Source organism: Chironomus tepperi, unplaced genomic scaffold (assembly GCF_022539635.2).
Source record: "Chironomus tepperi strain 1889 unplaced genomic scaffold, CSIRO-AGI_Ctep_v1 contig_354, whole genome shotgun sequence".
In the NCBI taxonomy this organism is placed as follows: Eukaryota; Metazoa; Arthropoda; class Insecta; order Diptera; family Chironomidae; genus Chironomus; species Chironomus tepperi.
Window position 1 is genome coordinate 317,018 of NW_027226476.1, and position 18,612 is coordinate 335,629.

General features: G+C 28.4%; 1 protein-coding gene across 1 annotated transcript in view; it reads right to left on the reverse strand.

Moving 5' to 3' along the window:
* The window catches only part of Tmtc2 (Transmembrane O-mannosyltransferase targeting cadherins 2), a 52,249-nt gene that overhangs the window by 18,658 nt on the left and 14,979 nt on the right, over positions 1-18,612 (reverse strand). Inside the window, exons 4-7 of the mRNA XM_070645429.1 lie at positions 16,597-17,031; positions 15,438-16,467; positions 11,873-11,987; positions 4,046-4,131 (exon numbers count right to left, since the gene is read on the reverse strand). Of these exons, the coding sequence (XP_070501530.1) occupies positions 4,046-4,131; positions 11,873-11,987; positions 15,438-16,467; positions 16,597-17,031 (1,666 nt within the window). The remainder of the gene's footprint in view (positions 1-4,045; positions 4,132-11,872; positions 11,988-15,437; positions 16,468-16,596; positions 17,032-18,612) is intronic.

Consider the following 18,612-nt stretch of genomic DNA (forward strand, 5'->3'; position numbering starts at 1 on the left):
ATAACGATTCAATTGGAGATTTGAACAATTTATGGAATGGAATGAAAAGCCACACTATAGATTTTGGTTTGTATTTACATACTATATTAAGGTTATTAAAATCTTTTGCAAAATTAAGCAAACTTTTAATGAATCCTACTTTGTAACACTACCTGCAGTGTCTGCCACAAGTCATGATGCACAATTCAAAAAACATCATTTTCCTAAATCATTGAATTAATTTCAATCTCAAATCGAAACATTTGTGGATTGGAATTTAAATCTAAAATAATCATTTCTTTATACTCAACCCTCACACTCCCTAGTCTCTGCAGGAAAAAAAATTGATTGACTTCAGAATTATGTTTGAGTATGTAAAATATTTGACTTTAATCAATCATGCAAAATCTTTTGCATGAGAGTTCTGAATGAAGAGAAATATTTTATTCAGTCAATTCAATAAGTTGAGGTACAAGAAATTACTTTGATGTGTTTTTTAAACATCTAAAGTTGTCAAGATGAATAAAAATTTTCAGTCATGTTTTCATTGAAAATTATGTTTTCCCTGAAAATCAATTAAGGTTGATTGCAATTATTTTGCTGTCGTTATTCAATAAAATTCATATTAATTAGGCTGACGTTCAACTTGATGAAGCAAAATCAGGAGAGGAAAATTAACCTGAATTGGAAAGCGTTCTCATATTCAATTTGGTTTTAAATGTAAAGTAGATCAGTGAATCGTATGTTTCGAAACAGAAACATATTCAGGTGAGTTCTATCAATAAAAAATCGTTCCAAAATATTTGCATTCCATACAAATAAAATTCGAAATTCGTAATTTCTTGCTATACCCCTGATTTAAACATAAATGAACATTTATTTTCATAAAAAAAGTTTACTCCTTTTAAATAATTTCAATAGAATTTTTGGTAGGTTTTACGGTGTTTCAATGAAACTTTTAAGAACTTGTTAATCTGGCTTTCTATACTCCTAAATTCTAATTCGAATGCTTTCATAAACTTTAAAATTTATTCAAAACTTTTCTCCTTTTTAACTAATAATTTATTCATTAAAAATGTACCTGAATATATTCAGAATATTCAAATTATCTTTCATCCAGGCAAATTTTCTTCTATTAACGGATAAAATTATCTCTTATTTATATAAAAGAATAGCGAAAAAGATGAATGTGAAATTTGAATATTAGCGAGTTTTTAAAAATTTAAATTAATTAAGGATTAAGTTATAACAAATTGTTCAATTTTTTGATGAATCAATTTTGGATAGTTTTTTAAGCAGTTAACGTATTTTGTTGACGATGTATGCAACAAAATATGGTTTATCAGTAAAATTATAAGCAGCTCATTTTTAAATTCATAAATACACATTATCCCAATTAAATCGAGACAAATGAAATTCATCATATTTAATTAATTAAAAATAATTAATAAATATATTCGTAAATAGTCCATAATTAATCAAATTTTATTCTTTTGAGCAATGATGCATGTAATAATTGAGCAACAGTGCAAAAACAGCACAGCGAGAAAAAGCTCACTGAAGCATAGACATTTCATTTTGTTGGTGCAAGTTTTAATATTTATCATATGCTAATATTTCAGCCCTAAAGGCGAGATAACATTATGTCCAATAAATTTGGCTTGATTTTTCCTGTGAGAATTTTTCCAGATTTTCTTTCGAAACTTTAAAAACAATTGAATATTTTCATTTTAGTGACAAAAAAAATTTGAATGTTTAAATATTTAAATTACTGATAGCTTTAAATATGTAGACTATAATTCAATTTGTAAAATTAGATTTCAAAATTAAGCCAATTAATTCTCTTTAAATCCTGATTCAAAAGTATGCCAATAATCAATCCAATCAGCACCACTAAATAATAAAATATTCACAATTTTACTATCCAGAAACATGCTAAAAAATCAGCAAAAAAAATGTAGAACCAAACAAACCAATTTTCGAATTAGGAGAGCAGAGGGAAAGCAAAATAATTTAGAAAATTGAAAAACAAGCCTATGGTTCTAGCAACAAATAGCAATTGCATAATTAATTTAAAATTTATAATTCTATATTTGAATGATAAATAAATAGTAAAAATTTCATTCTCTCTCTGTATGACTATCTTTCTCACATATATTTCAAATATTGTTCAATTATTTATGAATATGATTATGTCTCATAAATTTGATTCAGCACATAGACCAGTGTTGTCCAAACTTTTTTGAGTCAGGGTACTCTTAAGTTGTAGAAAATTTTTCATGGCACACAATTTGTTAGTTTGCTATATGACACACCAGTGTGTCGTGGCACACAAGTTTGACAATACTTGTATAGACAAACACGTATGATAATTTATTATTGCATTTTTTTCTGAGCCGTATTTGCATTGCTATTCACGAAATGAATTGAAAATAAAAATATTGGATGAATAAATGATAAAAATTTCACACAGGAAAAAAAAGTTATTTAATGGAAATGCTTTTGTGCTTATTGATGCTTTTATCATATGAGGGCCACTCATGACGATCAGCAATTTTTATAAGGAATGGTCTACAAATTGTTCTCAAGTACCATAAAATATAATCAACTTGAAATCTTTCTCTCATTTCATACCTGCCAATATACATAAATCGTCTAATTGAACCTCCCATAAACCAATATCGAATGAAATTATAACAAGAATTTCATAAAGGAAATGAAATGAAAGACGATGGGAAATGCACATTGAGTTGATGTGCAATTTTATTTCTCTTCATATCTTTCTATCGACTTCCTTTTTCTTTCATTCATTATTTTTGTCGGAAGAGAATTCACGAAATCCTTTAACTCTCCAGATATGAAATATATCGATTATAATCGACTACAAGATTGCAATAAAAATAACGTAGAATGGAAACGTGCTTGAAAACTCATTTCCCATTCCGGAATCCCTAAGCATAACGGTTGATTATGGCATTATTGATTTTTATCCACTTTTGGTGTGAATTTTTTTTTTTTTTTTTTTGAGCATTTTTGTGTTTTTCTGTTCAATTTGAGAAACCATGCGAGTGACTTAGTGTAAGATGAAATGCATTTCTGAGTGATTTTATTATATATTGTCATAAGAAGTTGTGAATTAATAGATTTGATTAGATTTATTCAGATTGCTATCTACACCAGTTTACAATATCTTGAGCATTAATCGATCGTTGCAGTATTTTTCTTAGCATTATCCTCATCCCTTACATTACAAGCAGAATTGTTGAATCTAATTGAAACAGTCAGTTACAAAAATTCGCTTTAGACACCCACATCTATAACATTCCTGCTTCTCTTACTCATAGTTCGATCAAAAAATTATTTTTGTGTGAAAATATTGGTTGAGGTTTTTTTAATGATGGTATTTTTTATAGAATGATTATACACTTTTATTATCTACAAAATATATTGTTCAATAAAATAAATTTTTGCAGCCTAAAGGGGTGAGGATTTAATTTTATTTATTCAATTTTTTGTAAGTGAGGAAAATCTGAACAACAGAAAAAAACGAAATTAAAAAACTTTTGGTTGTGTAAATAGAAAAAAAACTATCAACTTCAATTTTTTCATGCTTTGTTCTTCTGACATATTTTGAGTAAGCAAAACAAAAAGAGAATCGGATGTACCTTGGTGAGGAATGAGTGGCAAAAAACGATATATTGCATAACAATACTGGATGTGTATACAACATTAAATTTTTTAGTTCATCGTCCTATTTGGAGCTGTGTGTTTTGAAGAAAATGATGTCATTTATTTTTGAGCACGTAATTTCATTAAAAAATCCACTTTTCATTAAATTATCTAATTGATGACATAAATCTTTTGCCATTCTGCATTACTCATATTAAAATTTTATTTTTTCGCATTGTGATTCGGCACAAATACATTAATTTCATTATTATTAATTATCTGCACACATTTTGACACCGTCATCATAGTCTCGAACATATTTCACTGATTTCTCTCACCATCGACATTGTAATAAAAAATAATAATTAAAAGCAGCTGTGTCATTTGTCCTACTTACATGCAAGTGTTGGTCGAAAATGAATGGCTTTCTGAAAACTGTGCACAGCATCCTCATATTTCTGCTGATTTTGATACAAAATTCCTCTGAAAAAAGAAGAGAATGAAAGAGAATAAAGTTAGTAACATATTTGTTGTAGGAATTGTGAGCTTTCATTGTTTTTAATTAAACATCAGAGATGAGATTTTTTTGTAAATCCCTTTTAAAGGATTCTCGAGATGTAGTTTTGTGAAATTCAATATGTATTTGTATTTCGACATATGTTACCAAAATGCAAAAGACTTCAGTTTACTACTAGAATTTTTAATGAATCAGGATCGTGGCCCTGAAGGCATTGACCTTTCTTTAATTTCTATTAAATATTAAAATTAAACATTTTTTTTCGTCAACAGTACAAACTTCCTCATCTTGCATTGTAAATAATTTTCACATGGAGAAAATATTGTACTATGCTTCATAAACAACCTCATAATTATCAATCGAATCATCAATTTGAGTCCTGTCAGTTCCTAATTACCTTTTATTATTAATGGGAAACTAAATTACACAGCAGTTGCATACCGATTTCCACAATCTAACCAATAGAATTAATGATCAATAAATCAAAAATCCCCAAAAAAAAATTGAAAAATCCCATTAAAAATTTCCATTGACTAAGGTTAAATAACTAAGGATACGTTTATAAATTATGTCATAATTTATTTATAAATGACGCAAGCCCTCATCGCATATAAAATAATCATCAAATTATGAAGTTTACGAAGCCTTTTTCAGCTCATTATATCGTATTTTATAGTTGTTAACAGTTATGTCAAGACGGTAAAATAAGAATCGTTAGGATGTTTATTTATAGCTGGCAATTTAAACTTCTTACACCGAAAAATTGTCCAAAAAATTTCTTTTCCTTTTTTTATGCATGATGAAGGTAAGATAGGAATTTTATTTATAAAAACTGCAGTGAATTTAGTGCGATTAAAAAAATTGTGAAAGGAAGGAGCAGAGGAAAAAGTTTACTATAAGAATGAATCTTCTGCTACTCTCCAGATAATAAGCTGTATAATGTGCAAACATTAAATATTGAAATTAAGAAAAAGCGGAAGGCACATTTTATGAGAAAAACACATTTTTTTGATAAACTTCTTCTTATTGCTGTTTCTTATTCATTTTACTCGAAAGTTTCAGCTTTTAAGCCAAATTTCTTCCTCATATACATGTACAGAATGAGAAATTATTATGGGGTACGTTACTAGACTTCAGGTATTTTAGATGCTGCTAAGCGATTCTAAAATACTTTAATTTTAACAGATTTCCCTATCACGACACCGAGAAGACAGGATTTTTAGGACCAATTGATTTCCCAAAATCAAAAGTAGTTAAATGTTTAAATGTTTCGTACAAAACCCAAATGCGCATTTATCCAAACTTTTATCAAAAATTTCAACTAAATTTTTGTGAAAGATTAAATCTTTTGGAAGAACTTTTTTCGAGGTAAATATTTCCTGTTTTCCTTATTCGCCTTTTAGCATGACTATAGTCTTGCAACTACGACAAGTATTCTACTATATTATAATGAAAAAATTGCTCCATCTTCTTTTTCGTTCGTATAATGTTTTAAGCAAAAATTATTCTAAATTCATCGGTGTGCTAAATTAAACAATAAAGGCGCATGCTTTATGTGCTGAATAAATTTACTAAGGCTCCTCAAATTATGTGAATACTTTATATTCTTTAAGGAGCATTCAAACATTGTAATAAATACATTCAATCAAATATTCCTGTTTGAAATGCGAAATGGAAACTTCATTATCATTTAAAACAGGCAGACGGCACGCATAAGCAATCGCTCTTTTACCCTGTATATGCCCTTTTGATATTTATAACTGACTGTAAACTTCTTTACTGCTCATCATATTTTTTGAAGCATATTTTTTTATAATAAATGGTTGGTAAAATGAACTTGGTTTGAATGCTAAATTAAGGTTTACAAAATTTTCATTTCGTTCGCAATTAGAATGCTAAAAATATGGAGTTTCGATAGGGGTAGAATTCATATAAAATATTTGCTGACAATATGCTTTTTGCAATCGCACTTTAAGAAGCATTTACTCTTTAAAGCTCAAAAAGAAAATTCTTTAGAACTCAAAAAAGAATTTAAAATTTTTGCTAGAAATTTTTCTTAAAAAGCCACAGACGTAAAAGTCAAACAAAAGCTTTGAAACCTTATCAAATTTGTACACCCGCGGCTCAAATTTTTTATAGAAGAAGCCGTACAACCAAAGAAGAAAAATCAAAAGGTACACGTGCTTTTCAGTTAAAAAAATTAAAAACCTTTTTTAGCATAAAAAAAAAACTTTTTGAATCAGAGCTTACAACTTCACAGCAATTGCGCCTTACTGATACACAAGAATCCCTCCATTTGGATCTGTAACCATTTTACTTTCCCTTTTTTAAAGCATTCACGCTCGTTTTATAAATATTATTATATATATTTTATGATTCTGGTGAATACCTATTTCGTTTATTACAAGAGTGAAGTTATGAGTGAGAGAGCTCCCTACGGAACTGTAAAAAAATCCAATAACCATTGAAAAAATACGTTAAGTGTAATAATAATTTAGAAGATTCGTTCTGACACTCCATGTCCTCGGGATGTTATTGTTTTAGGCTGTGCAGAGAAATGTTATGGATTTTTCCACGACTCATTTACAGTTGTATGATTAAAGTCGACTTTATTGTATAATTTCAGTAAAAATTTAATGCAACATTATCTTCTCGCATTCTGTTCTGTCCGCAAGTCTCTACTCATCATTTTATATGCGTAGCTGTTGTATTCATTCATGCGGTACACAATTATGGAGATACTTTTCTTCATAACTTATTGGAGCATAGAGAATGCGTTATTTATCTTTCAAATTATGTGACGGTCTTTTAACACAACGATACTACATAGTATTAGGGTTTTTAAATTGAGAAAAATGCTTTTCTGTCTCTTCTCTTTTACTACGTAATGAGATTAAAATAAAATGGCAGACAGAAAAATGTTGAGTAAAAGGGCTTTTTTCATGCTGTAAAGCATTCCTTTAAACATTTTAATGCTACAAGAATTTTTTGTTTTCATTTTAACTAGGAAAATATGTTTTGAAACAGGGTTTGGGCGAACAAAGCTGGATAAGCTGTTGAAATATTATTGACTAGTTAGTCGTGACTAAATTTAAAATTATTTTCTTTCCAACTCTGATATCACCACACAGAGCTTACATCTGTTTTCTTTGTCCAATAGCTTTTATATTGAGGCGTTTGAAAGTAGCAAAAAAAATGTTGAGAATATAGTTAATTCCATTGAAAAAAAAATTCAAAGACCTTCTTATTTCCTATTTGAATCTAAAAAAGCGTAAAATGATGTTCTTCAAAGGGAATTAGCAGCAGTTTCAACACGGCAGTATTCGTTTAATATATTTTAGCAAATTAAAATTTTATGAGAATACTTTAAAATTTTATGTACTTGCGGCTGCATATTACTCTGTTGGATATTTTTATTTGCTCACAATTATGATTTAAATTTTCATAATGTTGATAATCTTATCGAAAGTATTAAAGCATTAATTATGTTTATTTTCTGAGAATTAAATTTTATTTAAAATAATAATATGGTATTGCTATCCCGAGCGATATAAATGAAGATTTCTCCATCATGAAACTCCCCTATACATTTTTATTAAAACCAAATGGAATCCGAATACCTTTGGCGTCCATATGTTAGTGACAAATATATTTAGAAAACTCCCAAAACTTTTATTATATAAATATTAAGTATTTAAATACAAAATAAATTCTTCTTACTAAATTCAAGTATAATCTGCAACGTCATACTATCCTTAACTTGTTACAAAAAATTATTAATATACAAAATCCCCTCGTATTAAGGAAAATCAAATTAAAATAATCACATATTAATAAAGAATAAAAAGTTCGATTGGTGAAGTCGATAGGATAGGAAAAAAATAACAGGAAAAATAAATGCCCATTATTCACATAAACAACCACGCAAGAATCTGAAATATAACGTAAAACTTTCTAATCCAATAACTTATATTTCTTTCTCCCCTCAAAAAAATAAGTTCGCTTTTTTTACACATTCACAACAAAAGAAATAAATCCGGATATATATTTTTGATTATGATGTCAGATGTATAAAATATATTCCCAATTGGTTTATAATACACTTTCCATTCTCTATCTATTGATTTTGTTCTTCTTTTATTCTTCGCTCCCTCCATTCAATGCTTTTTTTATTATTGAGTAATATTTTTGTCGAAGAAATTTATGTATATTTTTATAAATTTTAACATAAAAGTTTCACATATACTATATTAATAAAAATTTGTTTGTGAATTAATTTTGAGTGTCAAGAAAATATCTATTTTTATGTCTATTCATTATTGCCGATATTAAATTGTTTCCATAATATTATGAAAGTTATGTGTAATCGATGTAATATGGTCGAATTGGGGACTCGTTTGAATTATCTTGAACCCAATTTCAAAATGGAAGGGATGACTTGAAGTATCCATATGGTAAATATTGGATTAATATATATTTAATTCATTGTAGCCTTCAAAACAGTAAATTTTAAGATAAAATCGAACTAGCTGCAATACTAACAAACTACAGAAATTTCCAATTTAACCCCTCGAAAACACCATTGCCATAAAACCAATAACGTACATATGTTTCCAATAGGAAGAAAAAAAACTCAATTTATTGTTAGATTTAATAAATTTCTTCACCTTTCTTTCTTCACTTTAATTTATTTGATTTTTATCGAACTCATATGACAGAGCAAGAAGCAGTAAAAGGAAGAGAAAAAGTTATTTCATTTCTAAGTATAATAAACTCAATTGTTGATAAGAACATTGAAGAAATTTTCTCTAAAATTAGATTCTACACTTATCCGCATCATAATTGACAAGTCATTACTGTTGGAATTGAAAAAAAATATAATCTGAACAATCGTGTGTGCTGTACATATATACCTTTATAGTTTATGAGTATCATTTGCGATTTAATGTGATTTCAGTCATAAATCAATTGTAAAAGCTTTTCTCCCACTTATTCGATTATTTTTATTACTGCCTCATAGCAACTTTCTTTTCCTTATTACCGTATAATTTTAAAAGCTTAACAAACAGCATAAGGAATTACTTTTTATGTTACAGGTTCATGATAGGGAGAATCACGATATTTTTAGGTGCAGAAGATTTATTACCCGCGAATTTGATGTTAATGATGAAGTGCTAATCTTTTTTGATTAACTGAAATATTCATGGTATCAAGGGTTTGAAACTGATTAAATGACTAAATATAATCAAATAGTTAAAACTTTAAAGTTAAAGATTGAAATTTCATGCATTTTACTGCAGTATATTAGATATCATCTGCTCTGCAATATGTTCAGCACAGATTCATTTAATGAAACAAAGAAAATATTCATTTTATCTAAACTCCACAGATCTTATGTATGTGGAGTCTATGCACTTATCTTTCCCTCATACCTCTTCCGAAGCAAGTTCCTCAACTGTTAAAAGTAGGTATTGTTATCAATTTGAACAAATTTTATTTTTTATCTTGTTCAAAAACTTTTCCCATGAAAACAATAAGAAATGTGTGTGAAGAAGTAAAAATTGAGCACGTGAAAAGGGATTCTTTGTCATTGCCTACGGATAGGAACAAAAATTCAATTGACAATAATACACCAGACATACTTGATCTTATGTCTGAGTCTTGCAAATGATGGTAGAAGACAGAACTTGAGGACATAATAGATTAAATTAAGAATTAATTTATTCAGTTTGTTTTATAACCGCAATTTTAATTCTCTAAAAATTATTTTCTGGATATGGCAACCTTTATGAACCCCTCAATAAATTGTAGTACTTTTTATGAATAAGCATGTCCTAGTATATTACTAACTTATATTTTTATTATTTTATGTCTTAACTCTTCAGTTCCGGTCATAAAACCACGTTTATTACTGCGTAAAATAAAATATTCAAAACCCTCAAAAAAATCCTGTACAATTCATGTTTAATTTCTCAGTTCCATTCAATTACATTTAATAGATTGATTTTTGATTCTCACTTTTGTACTTGCTTCTTTCAATAGTTCTGGATTATAATTTCTTTTTGTCGCTCATACCTTATTATTGTGTTTATAGATTGGTAAGGATTTATCGCTTCATTAAATTGATTATGTCCTAATTAATTTCAAGTGGCCTACTTGCTAAAGTTAAAAACTTTATATTTAGCACTGAGTGAATGAGAAAATACTGTATATTTCTAAATACTTGCAATTAATTAGTGCTCAACGGATTTATATTGAATGAAATGTTTGTGAATGTATAGAACTTTTCCCTTGCTCTGAAAACAGTAATCCTTTTTGTTTTACCTCTCCTTATTTCCTGACATATACACAATGTTCAAAGATAAGAGTCTTTTTTTCGAAAATAGCTAGATTTTTTGGAAGATAGACATTTTTGGACGTTTTGTGAATTAAAAAATGGACATCAAAATGTACGAATTTAATTTCAAAATCTTAAAATTTAAAGAAAAACTAGATAAACTAATATAAATACTAGACAATGTTAAAATCTAGATTCAACTAAATGCGCAGTAGCCACGAAAACTAGAATGCTACGAAACAAAATTCCCTTTTCCGCAGATGAATGACACTCATTAAGCATATCTATTTAGCGTCTATAACATACACTTCATACTGATGATGTTGATGATGTTATGCTTGGAGAATCAAGTATACAAGGCTTCATTTAGAATCTTCCTTTTTACCGATAAGTGCACTTATCTTATAATTGAAGAGATTTGTGGGATACACATAAGAGTGGGAGAATGTGGAAGTAAAAAATTTTATGGCTAAAGCTTTGTTATTAATTGTAAACAGATAAAAATTCTCACATTCAGACGACACTTGATAAAATGTCACGATGAGTAAATCACACTCATACATCGTGCTGTAATCTATAAACCAACATCAGAAAACATAAAACAATTTCAGAAACACTTTAGCTGTTAAGTATTGCGTGATTTTTAGACGTACACTAAAAAAAGAGCGAATAGGATTGATAAAATAGTTATGTATGTAACTGGAAAAACTGGAGGTATATGTTTTTGTTATTTTTAGAGCACGATGTAATATGAAATGTAATTTCGTGTTTTATATACTAAAAGTGCGAATAATGATAATAATCTTAAACTTTTACACCATAGCAATAACGAAAATTGTCATGAAATAAAGATAAACCGCTTATAACATTCACTAAGGCGAGATTAAAGAAAACATTCTGAATCGAATGTATACGTCCGATAAGAATGATAATAGGATGAAATTCTTTAGGCTTCTTCATTGCATGAGCATTTAATATTATTTTTATGTGACTAAATTTTTCTCTCATTCTAAGCATTTTTGCATAATGATTGGCTTATGTTCTCATTTTAGGTTGACTGGATCGCATATAACTTTAGAATAAGAGTCTGTTTACCACAGACAAAAAGAAAAGATTATCTAACTTTGAATGTCAGATGAATGAAATGAACTTAATGTACACATAATACAGCGTTTTATTCATAAAATTTCATTTTAATGACAACCACTAAGAAGTAAAATTTGAAATTTTTATGACCGTTTTTGGAAATTTCTAAATTTTCATAATAAAACTTTATTTTATTGCTTCTCATCCTGAACAACTTTTTTAAGCTCAGTCTCATCAAAAATAATCCATAAATATGCAAAAAATAATCATTGAACAGTACTTACAAGTTATAATGAACATCAGCCATGTTGGGTCGATGCTTTAAAGCTGCTATGAGAACTTTCTCAGCCTCCAAATAACGACCGAGTGAACTTAGAATACTTCCTAAATTTCCGAGTGCTGTAAAACAAAAAAGATAAAAAAGTTCAATTACATAATTTTCAAGAGTTTTCGACGAAAAACTTATTTTTGTAAATAATTTTATTATCAAAATGAGAAAGCTTTAGCTTTTTTATGCTTCTCTGAGTAGAAGTTTCATTGTGAGAATTTTGAAAAAATTTCTTGGCAATTTTTAAATAAATATTTGATTTTACACTGAGACGAAATACGGTACTCAACCTCTGTTTTAAGCTATATCCAAAAAATCACCACAAAATTCTTCTAAAGGGCATCAAAACTTTCTTGTGAAAAACATAATATAAATTGTATGGCTACTTATACTACACAAATTGAACGAATAACTAGAAGATTTAGATAAATATCGACATTATGCATAAAATAACTAAAATTTCATCATGAAAATTAATAATAAAATACAACAGGAAATTTTCAAATGATTTTAACAGTAAATGCTTATTATTAACCCCTGAAAATTGAAAGAAAGGCAAAAAATAATATAATAAAAAGTAGAAATGAAAATGTTGAATATAATAAAGGCAATAATAAATTAAAAAGTGTGTATAGAGATATAGAAATGAGGCAGAAATAGCAAAGCCTTTTACTCATGGTTATTTACGACCATCCACAAAAAACAAAAATTAATAAATGAAACTCTTTCCCACTGATTTTCTTTTTGAGATATCGCATGCGGCATCGTCATATTGTTTAAGCAGAAAAAAGCATGAAAGTCTATGGTGCCAGTGTAATTTTCTTTCTTTTTGGGGAATGGTGGGAGGACGAAAAAGAGCGAGAGGGCGTAAAAGAAAAGAAGAAAGGAATTAAAAGGCAATAAGAGAAAGTGAATGCATAACCTACATAAATCTATCGATTTTCTTTTATTCCTTTTAAGCTTTCCGCGATGACAAGTAACATGAAGAGAGCAAAAACATGCTTGACACTTTCGTCACTAGAACAGGAAAAGGAGGAAGAACATTTTCTTATCACAATAAGAGATTATTCGAATTTCATTGAAGTTATTTTGGTCAGCTTCACTGGCCTTTTTTTCATTCACTTTTGGAATTTCTCATACTTTTTTTGTGTGTATCACATGCCAACCATCAAGATTTATAGGAGACACAGGCACTATTGAGTTGAAAAAATTTCTTTTAGTCTCTTTTTTTTCGAATGAACATTTCAGAGCAAGTTTAAAAGTCATGACAATGTTTTATGATTCTTTTGGGGGCCGTTTAAAAATGATGATTAATAACTGTAAGCATTTTAATTTCTTTTGTTATGCTTTCTGTTGTGGATTTAAAACATGAATTTTTTAAGTCAATTTTGAGTCGTTTATATGAACAAGTGGAAATCAGCAATAAATTTAAGGCATGAAAATTATACCCTTGAGTCTATAAATTACAAAAATTCATATTTGTTGCTTTTACTGACCATTTTTTTGTGAGTTTGATTGACTATCTTAAAATATGCTCACAACAAGCATTTTATTGAATTTATAATTCATTTATATTTTTGGAGTCCTAATTGTCTTTAAGGAAATTGATCAATAGTAATGCTAGAAAAACTCCTCATTTTAAGGACAAAATGGTTATCATTATACCACAATAATCATGTTTGTGAAAGCAAGAAAATTCCTTTACGCAACTCTGAAGATCCAAACACATATATCTCTTCCATTGCTGAAGCATTTCAATTCAGAATGAAAAGGCGAGAACACATTATCATATTAACCTATCTTGTATCTTATATTTTTAACCCTTTTTATATTCTCGTACATTTCACATTAGTTTAATATTCTATTGAAAATAAGTATCGAGTTGGTGAAATAGAAATTGACTTGAATGGAAAAAAAGGAGTATAAACTAACTAAATAAAGCTCGTTGACGTTCAATGGAATGAAAATTGAATTAAATTGACATGAAATTTTTCCGACAGAAAATTTACTTTAAAGTCTAATGGGAATGAGTATGTGTAACGAAAAAAAGTTCTTGTTCATCTAAAAGTACATAGAACATGTTTTTTTTTTGGTGCATGTATGGTCTATGTACATACACACGAGCACGAAGCATTAAATTCAAAGATGTGGCAAGAGTGCAATCTCATGTTTGCAATCATGTTCTTTCTACCTTTGATTTGAATATTTTTAGCATAAATCTTTAATGTCAGGAGCATAATTGAACTTCTTTTGTCTGTCAAACCCGGGTATGTGAAATTTCCTGTTCTTTAAAAGATTCAAATAAAGTCTTGCATGGTATGAAAGAATTTCTTTCAGCTTTGTGACATTTTAGAATCGAAAATAAAATTCAAGTTTTCTTCTTTTAGGTATTTTATTCCTATAAAAATACGACATTAGCATTCAAGATGGAAAATAATATTTGTATGTGTTTCATCTACAACTTGCATGTCTGGAATCTTGATACAAGGTTCTTTTCATCAGTAAAATTCTCTGTGATATGAAAGCTTATGTCCTCTCAAAAAAATACAAAAAAAATATCTTTTTGCCATTTTTATTCTTTCTTTCCTTTCTTGTTCCTCGTTGCTCTCATTTTTTAAACATAATTCTGCCTCTTCTCATATTCCACCGGGAACAAGGCTTTTATATCATTGTAAAAACATTCACATAGAGACTGTGACTGTTGCTAGTACTTTTACCACAACTTTATAATTTATGCATGTCATGGCAACGCTTTTTCAAGCTTTCTCCTTTATGATAGCACAGAGAAAAGGGGAGCGAATGGGAAAAATGGAGATATGCAGTGGAAATAGGCACAAACATGTATGTCATGAGTGGTAAGACACTTGCTTAGAAAATATAGAATTGACAGTAAATCTTAATGATATTGATTTTTAAAGAAGTAAGCTATAAAAGTATTGAAAACTATACTAAAATTACATGCATTACCCATTTGTTAACCCCCATTGCCTCACAAACCATATAAAAGTAAAATGCACAGAGGAAGAACGACACAAATCTGATATTGTGTATGAGAAACTCGACCAAACAATAAACAAGAATTTAAAATGAATATATTGCTTTTTCATGAGTGCATGTACGTATAACAGCACAGTGGAAGGGATGTGTATACATAATCAAAAGTTATGATCTCTTCTTTTAAAAAAATATAATACAACCATCCACTATTATATTTTGTGACGCACAAGCGCGAATACGTGTTCACGGTAATGAAACAATATAATATAATGTAAACATAAAGCAAAGAGCATAAAAAAGCTTAAGAAATTTTAAGAGACAAATAAAAAGCGAAACTAAGAAGAAATAAAGACATAAAAAAGTTTAAGCAATTTTTCTAATATCTTAAAGGGAAAATCACTCAATGTACCCGCAGAAAGGTGCAAAGGATACTCATAAAAATTAATAAAATTTCCTACCAAATATCAAAGTAGAAATTATTTTGTTAAGCATAATTTGATGTGTAAAAAATGTAAGAGTCTTACCTTTCGGAGGATTGACATTTACAGCACTACGATACAGACTCTCTTCGTCGTACCAATCACGATTTCTTATCACGGTTTTAAAACTATATGCACTTAACATAACTATAACACATAAAACGATGGCAATTGATTTAGCATTGCTCCGTTTATCACTCTTATGTCTCATTCTCACATTATGTTCCAATTTCATTTGTGAATTAATTAATTTACCTAAACCCAATCCCACTAGCAAACAATATCCAACACTTGGCAAATACAAAATTCTCTCGGCTACGACAAAGCCCACATAGAAAAATAGATTTGATGCCGGTATAAAAGGTAATATGAGTATTGTGAGGGATATTAGAATTGCAGCCGAACTGCTCATTTTAGAATTAGTCTCTTCATTTGTAAAATTATTTAGATTATGAATGACAGCTTTAGAGATTCGACATGATAAATTTTTTATGTCATCTCTCAATTTTCTCCTATTTATCGGATACATTTTCATTGTCATAGACAATGTAGATGATGATTGTGATTGTGATGGAATGGCTGACGACGATATCGATGATATTGAAGGAGAATAATTATTATTATCAATTACATATAAATTATTGTTGTTATTATCATTAATTAATTCATTATTATTATTATCATCTTTGTTCATCAAATATACAATATTATTATTGTTTCTGATATATTTCTTCAAAGGCGATAGTGATATACTTTGGTTAAGATTAAATTTATTGATTCCACTTTGTTCCAATCCATTCATGACATCAGATGTATCATATGATGGAATAATCATACTATAATTATAATCATTATAATTCGTTTGATTTGCACTCATTTGATGATAATTTGAATTATTATTTTTGCATAAAAAACAACTATTTTCACTGCTTATTAATTGATTATGTTTTGATGGTGGCCACGTGCTGTTGTTTTCATTGTTATTATTAACAACATTATTATTGTTGTTGTTATCATTATTATTATTATTATTACTATTATTATTATCATTATTATTATTATTATCATTATTATTATTATTGTTATTATAATTATTATTATTATTATTATTATTACTATTATTATTATTATTAACAGTATTATTATTATTATTATTATTATTATTATTATTACTAATAATATTATTATTATTATTATTATTCACCACGAAATTATTATTATTATTAATGCTATTCGCTTGATGTTTTCGCTTTTGATTCATTCTAGCTATTTTTCTGCTCCTATGACTGCTTATTGATATTGGTGGCGTTTTCCGAAGCCTGACAACACATTTCATAATGACAACCCATAGTCCGGCATAAAAAGCGATTGAAATGAAGTTACGCGAATCAAAAAATGAGGTAATTCGCGGAATAGCATCCATACCCCAATCAAAGCTCAATGTTTGTGGGTAGAGGAGCATAATGAAATTAAATACAGGCAGGTATAAAAATGTGTAAAATCGTGTCATTAATGAGTTGACCCTAGCGGTTGGATTATCGGCTAATGAAAACTGCGTTGTTGGTCCTGGCAATGATAATCGAAGATGTATTATTGTTAATGTCACAACTGTCACTATTCCTATACTCCTTAATTGATGCTGAAATGAGAAAGAATAAAATTAGAGATGAATTTTTATCATAATAACGAATTTTATAGGATGAGAAATAGAACTATGAAAATCGATATTAAAGCAAAAATCTAATCTCTCAATATGTTGTATTTTTACCCCCTCAATTTCAATAAAAGAAGAAAAAGAAAACTGGAAGTATTGTAATGTAAGACGCATTTGGTTAGTTAGATTCATAGACTGGTTTCGACTAAAATTTGGTTAAAAGTCGATTTAGTAGACTAAACTAAAATTTTTAAAGAAAATTATAGTATTTCTTATCACTTTAACTTAAGTAAATCGGTTCAATACCACAAAAAAAACTTTTATACAAGAAAAACTAAAGAAACCTTTCATCTTCAATATACACTTTTTGTGTACACAAGATATACATACATCCTCACACAATTTTCTTCGAACTAGTCTGAAAAGATTGCGTTTGCCTTCGAGAAAAAAATCTGTAACTGCTCTCCCAGAAAATCAAATCAAAGCAGCTGCAGGGAAATGTAATTGGATGTTGATGGGTTACAAATGTTGCAGAAGAGAATAAACTACTTAGAGATAGCTGTTTCTTTTCACTTTTTTTCCCTTTTTTTTATACGGCTCATGGGTTATTGGGAATGAGCAGAAAGACAGAAGGAAAGGAGTTAAATTAATGAAAGAAATTTTGAGGGAAATTTCTCTCATGCTGTTTTATTTAAGCTTATCAGCTGGGTGAAGGGACAAAAAAATATTTTTAAACAAAACAGATTTTTAAAATCCATACCCAACAAGCTCAATATCATTACGTTTAAAGTGCCAATGATTCTTCAATCTTTTTATGAGAAATAAAGTACGATAAATTATACATATATACAATTTCTATAAGATTCTACAAAGCATCATTCTATCTCATCTATCCATCTTTTACTTTTTATTTTCTCTTTTTATACTATAAGGATCAACAATGCAAAATAAGATAGACATGAGGAATTTTAATAAGGATTTTCGTTACGATTTTTCCTCTTTTTATCTTTTGAAAACTTTTGGAGATAGAAAATGAGTTTATCAGTTTCATTTTGTCCTTTTGGCAAACAAAAAGTATTTATATCTATTTAGGTACAACCGAAGTTTTATGAGTGCTAAACGACTAAGCAATGTTCATTGTCTATCTAAATTTAGAAACCGTGATCTAGTCACTTCAGCTAACCATTCAAGTCTTCATGACAAAAATATTTTCAACTTGGACTATTCATTCAAAATAAAATAAAATTTTCCCATCTTTTTATTCTATAAAAATGTTGAATAAACTTTGGCATTATATAATAGACAAAACGATGAAGGGTATTTCAACTCTAAGCAACACAGATGAATATTTTGCAAAGCATTTCATTTTAATTCATCATAATAATCAAGAGATTATTACAAATCTAGAGATCAAAATTTCTTTTTATATATTTCGAGCATTTTTTAATAGCAAGCATGAGCACGCAATTGTATGTAAGCACTTGAGATTTATAGAGGGAAAAAATGTGAAAAAAATTATAAAATCAAGAGAGCAGAAAAAGACGAAAAAGATTTTCTTAAGATGAA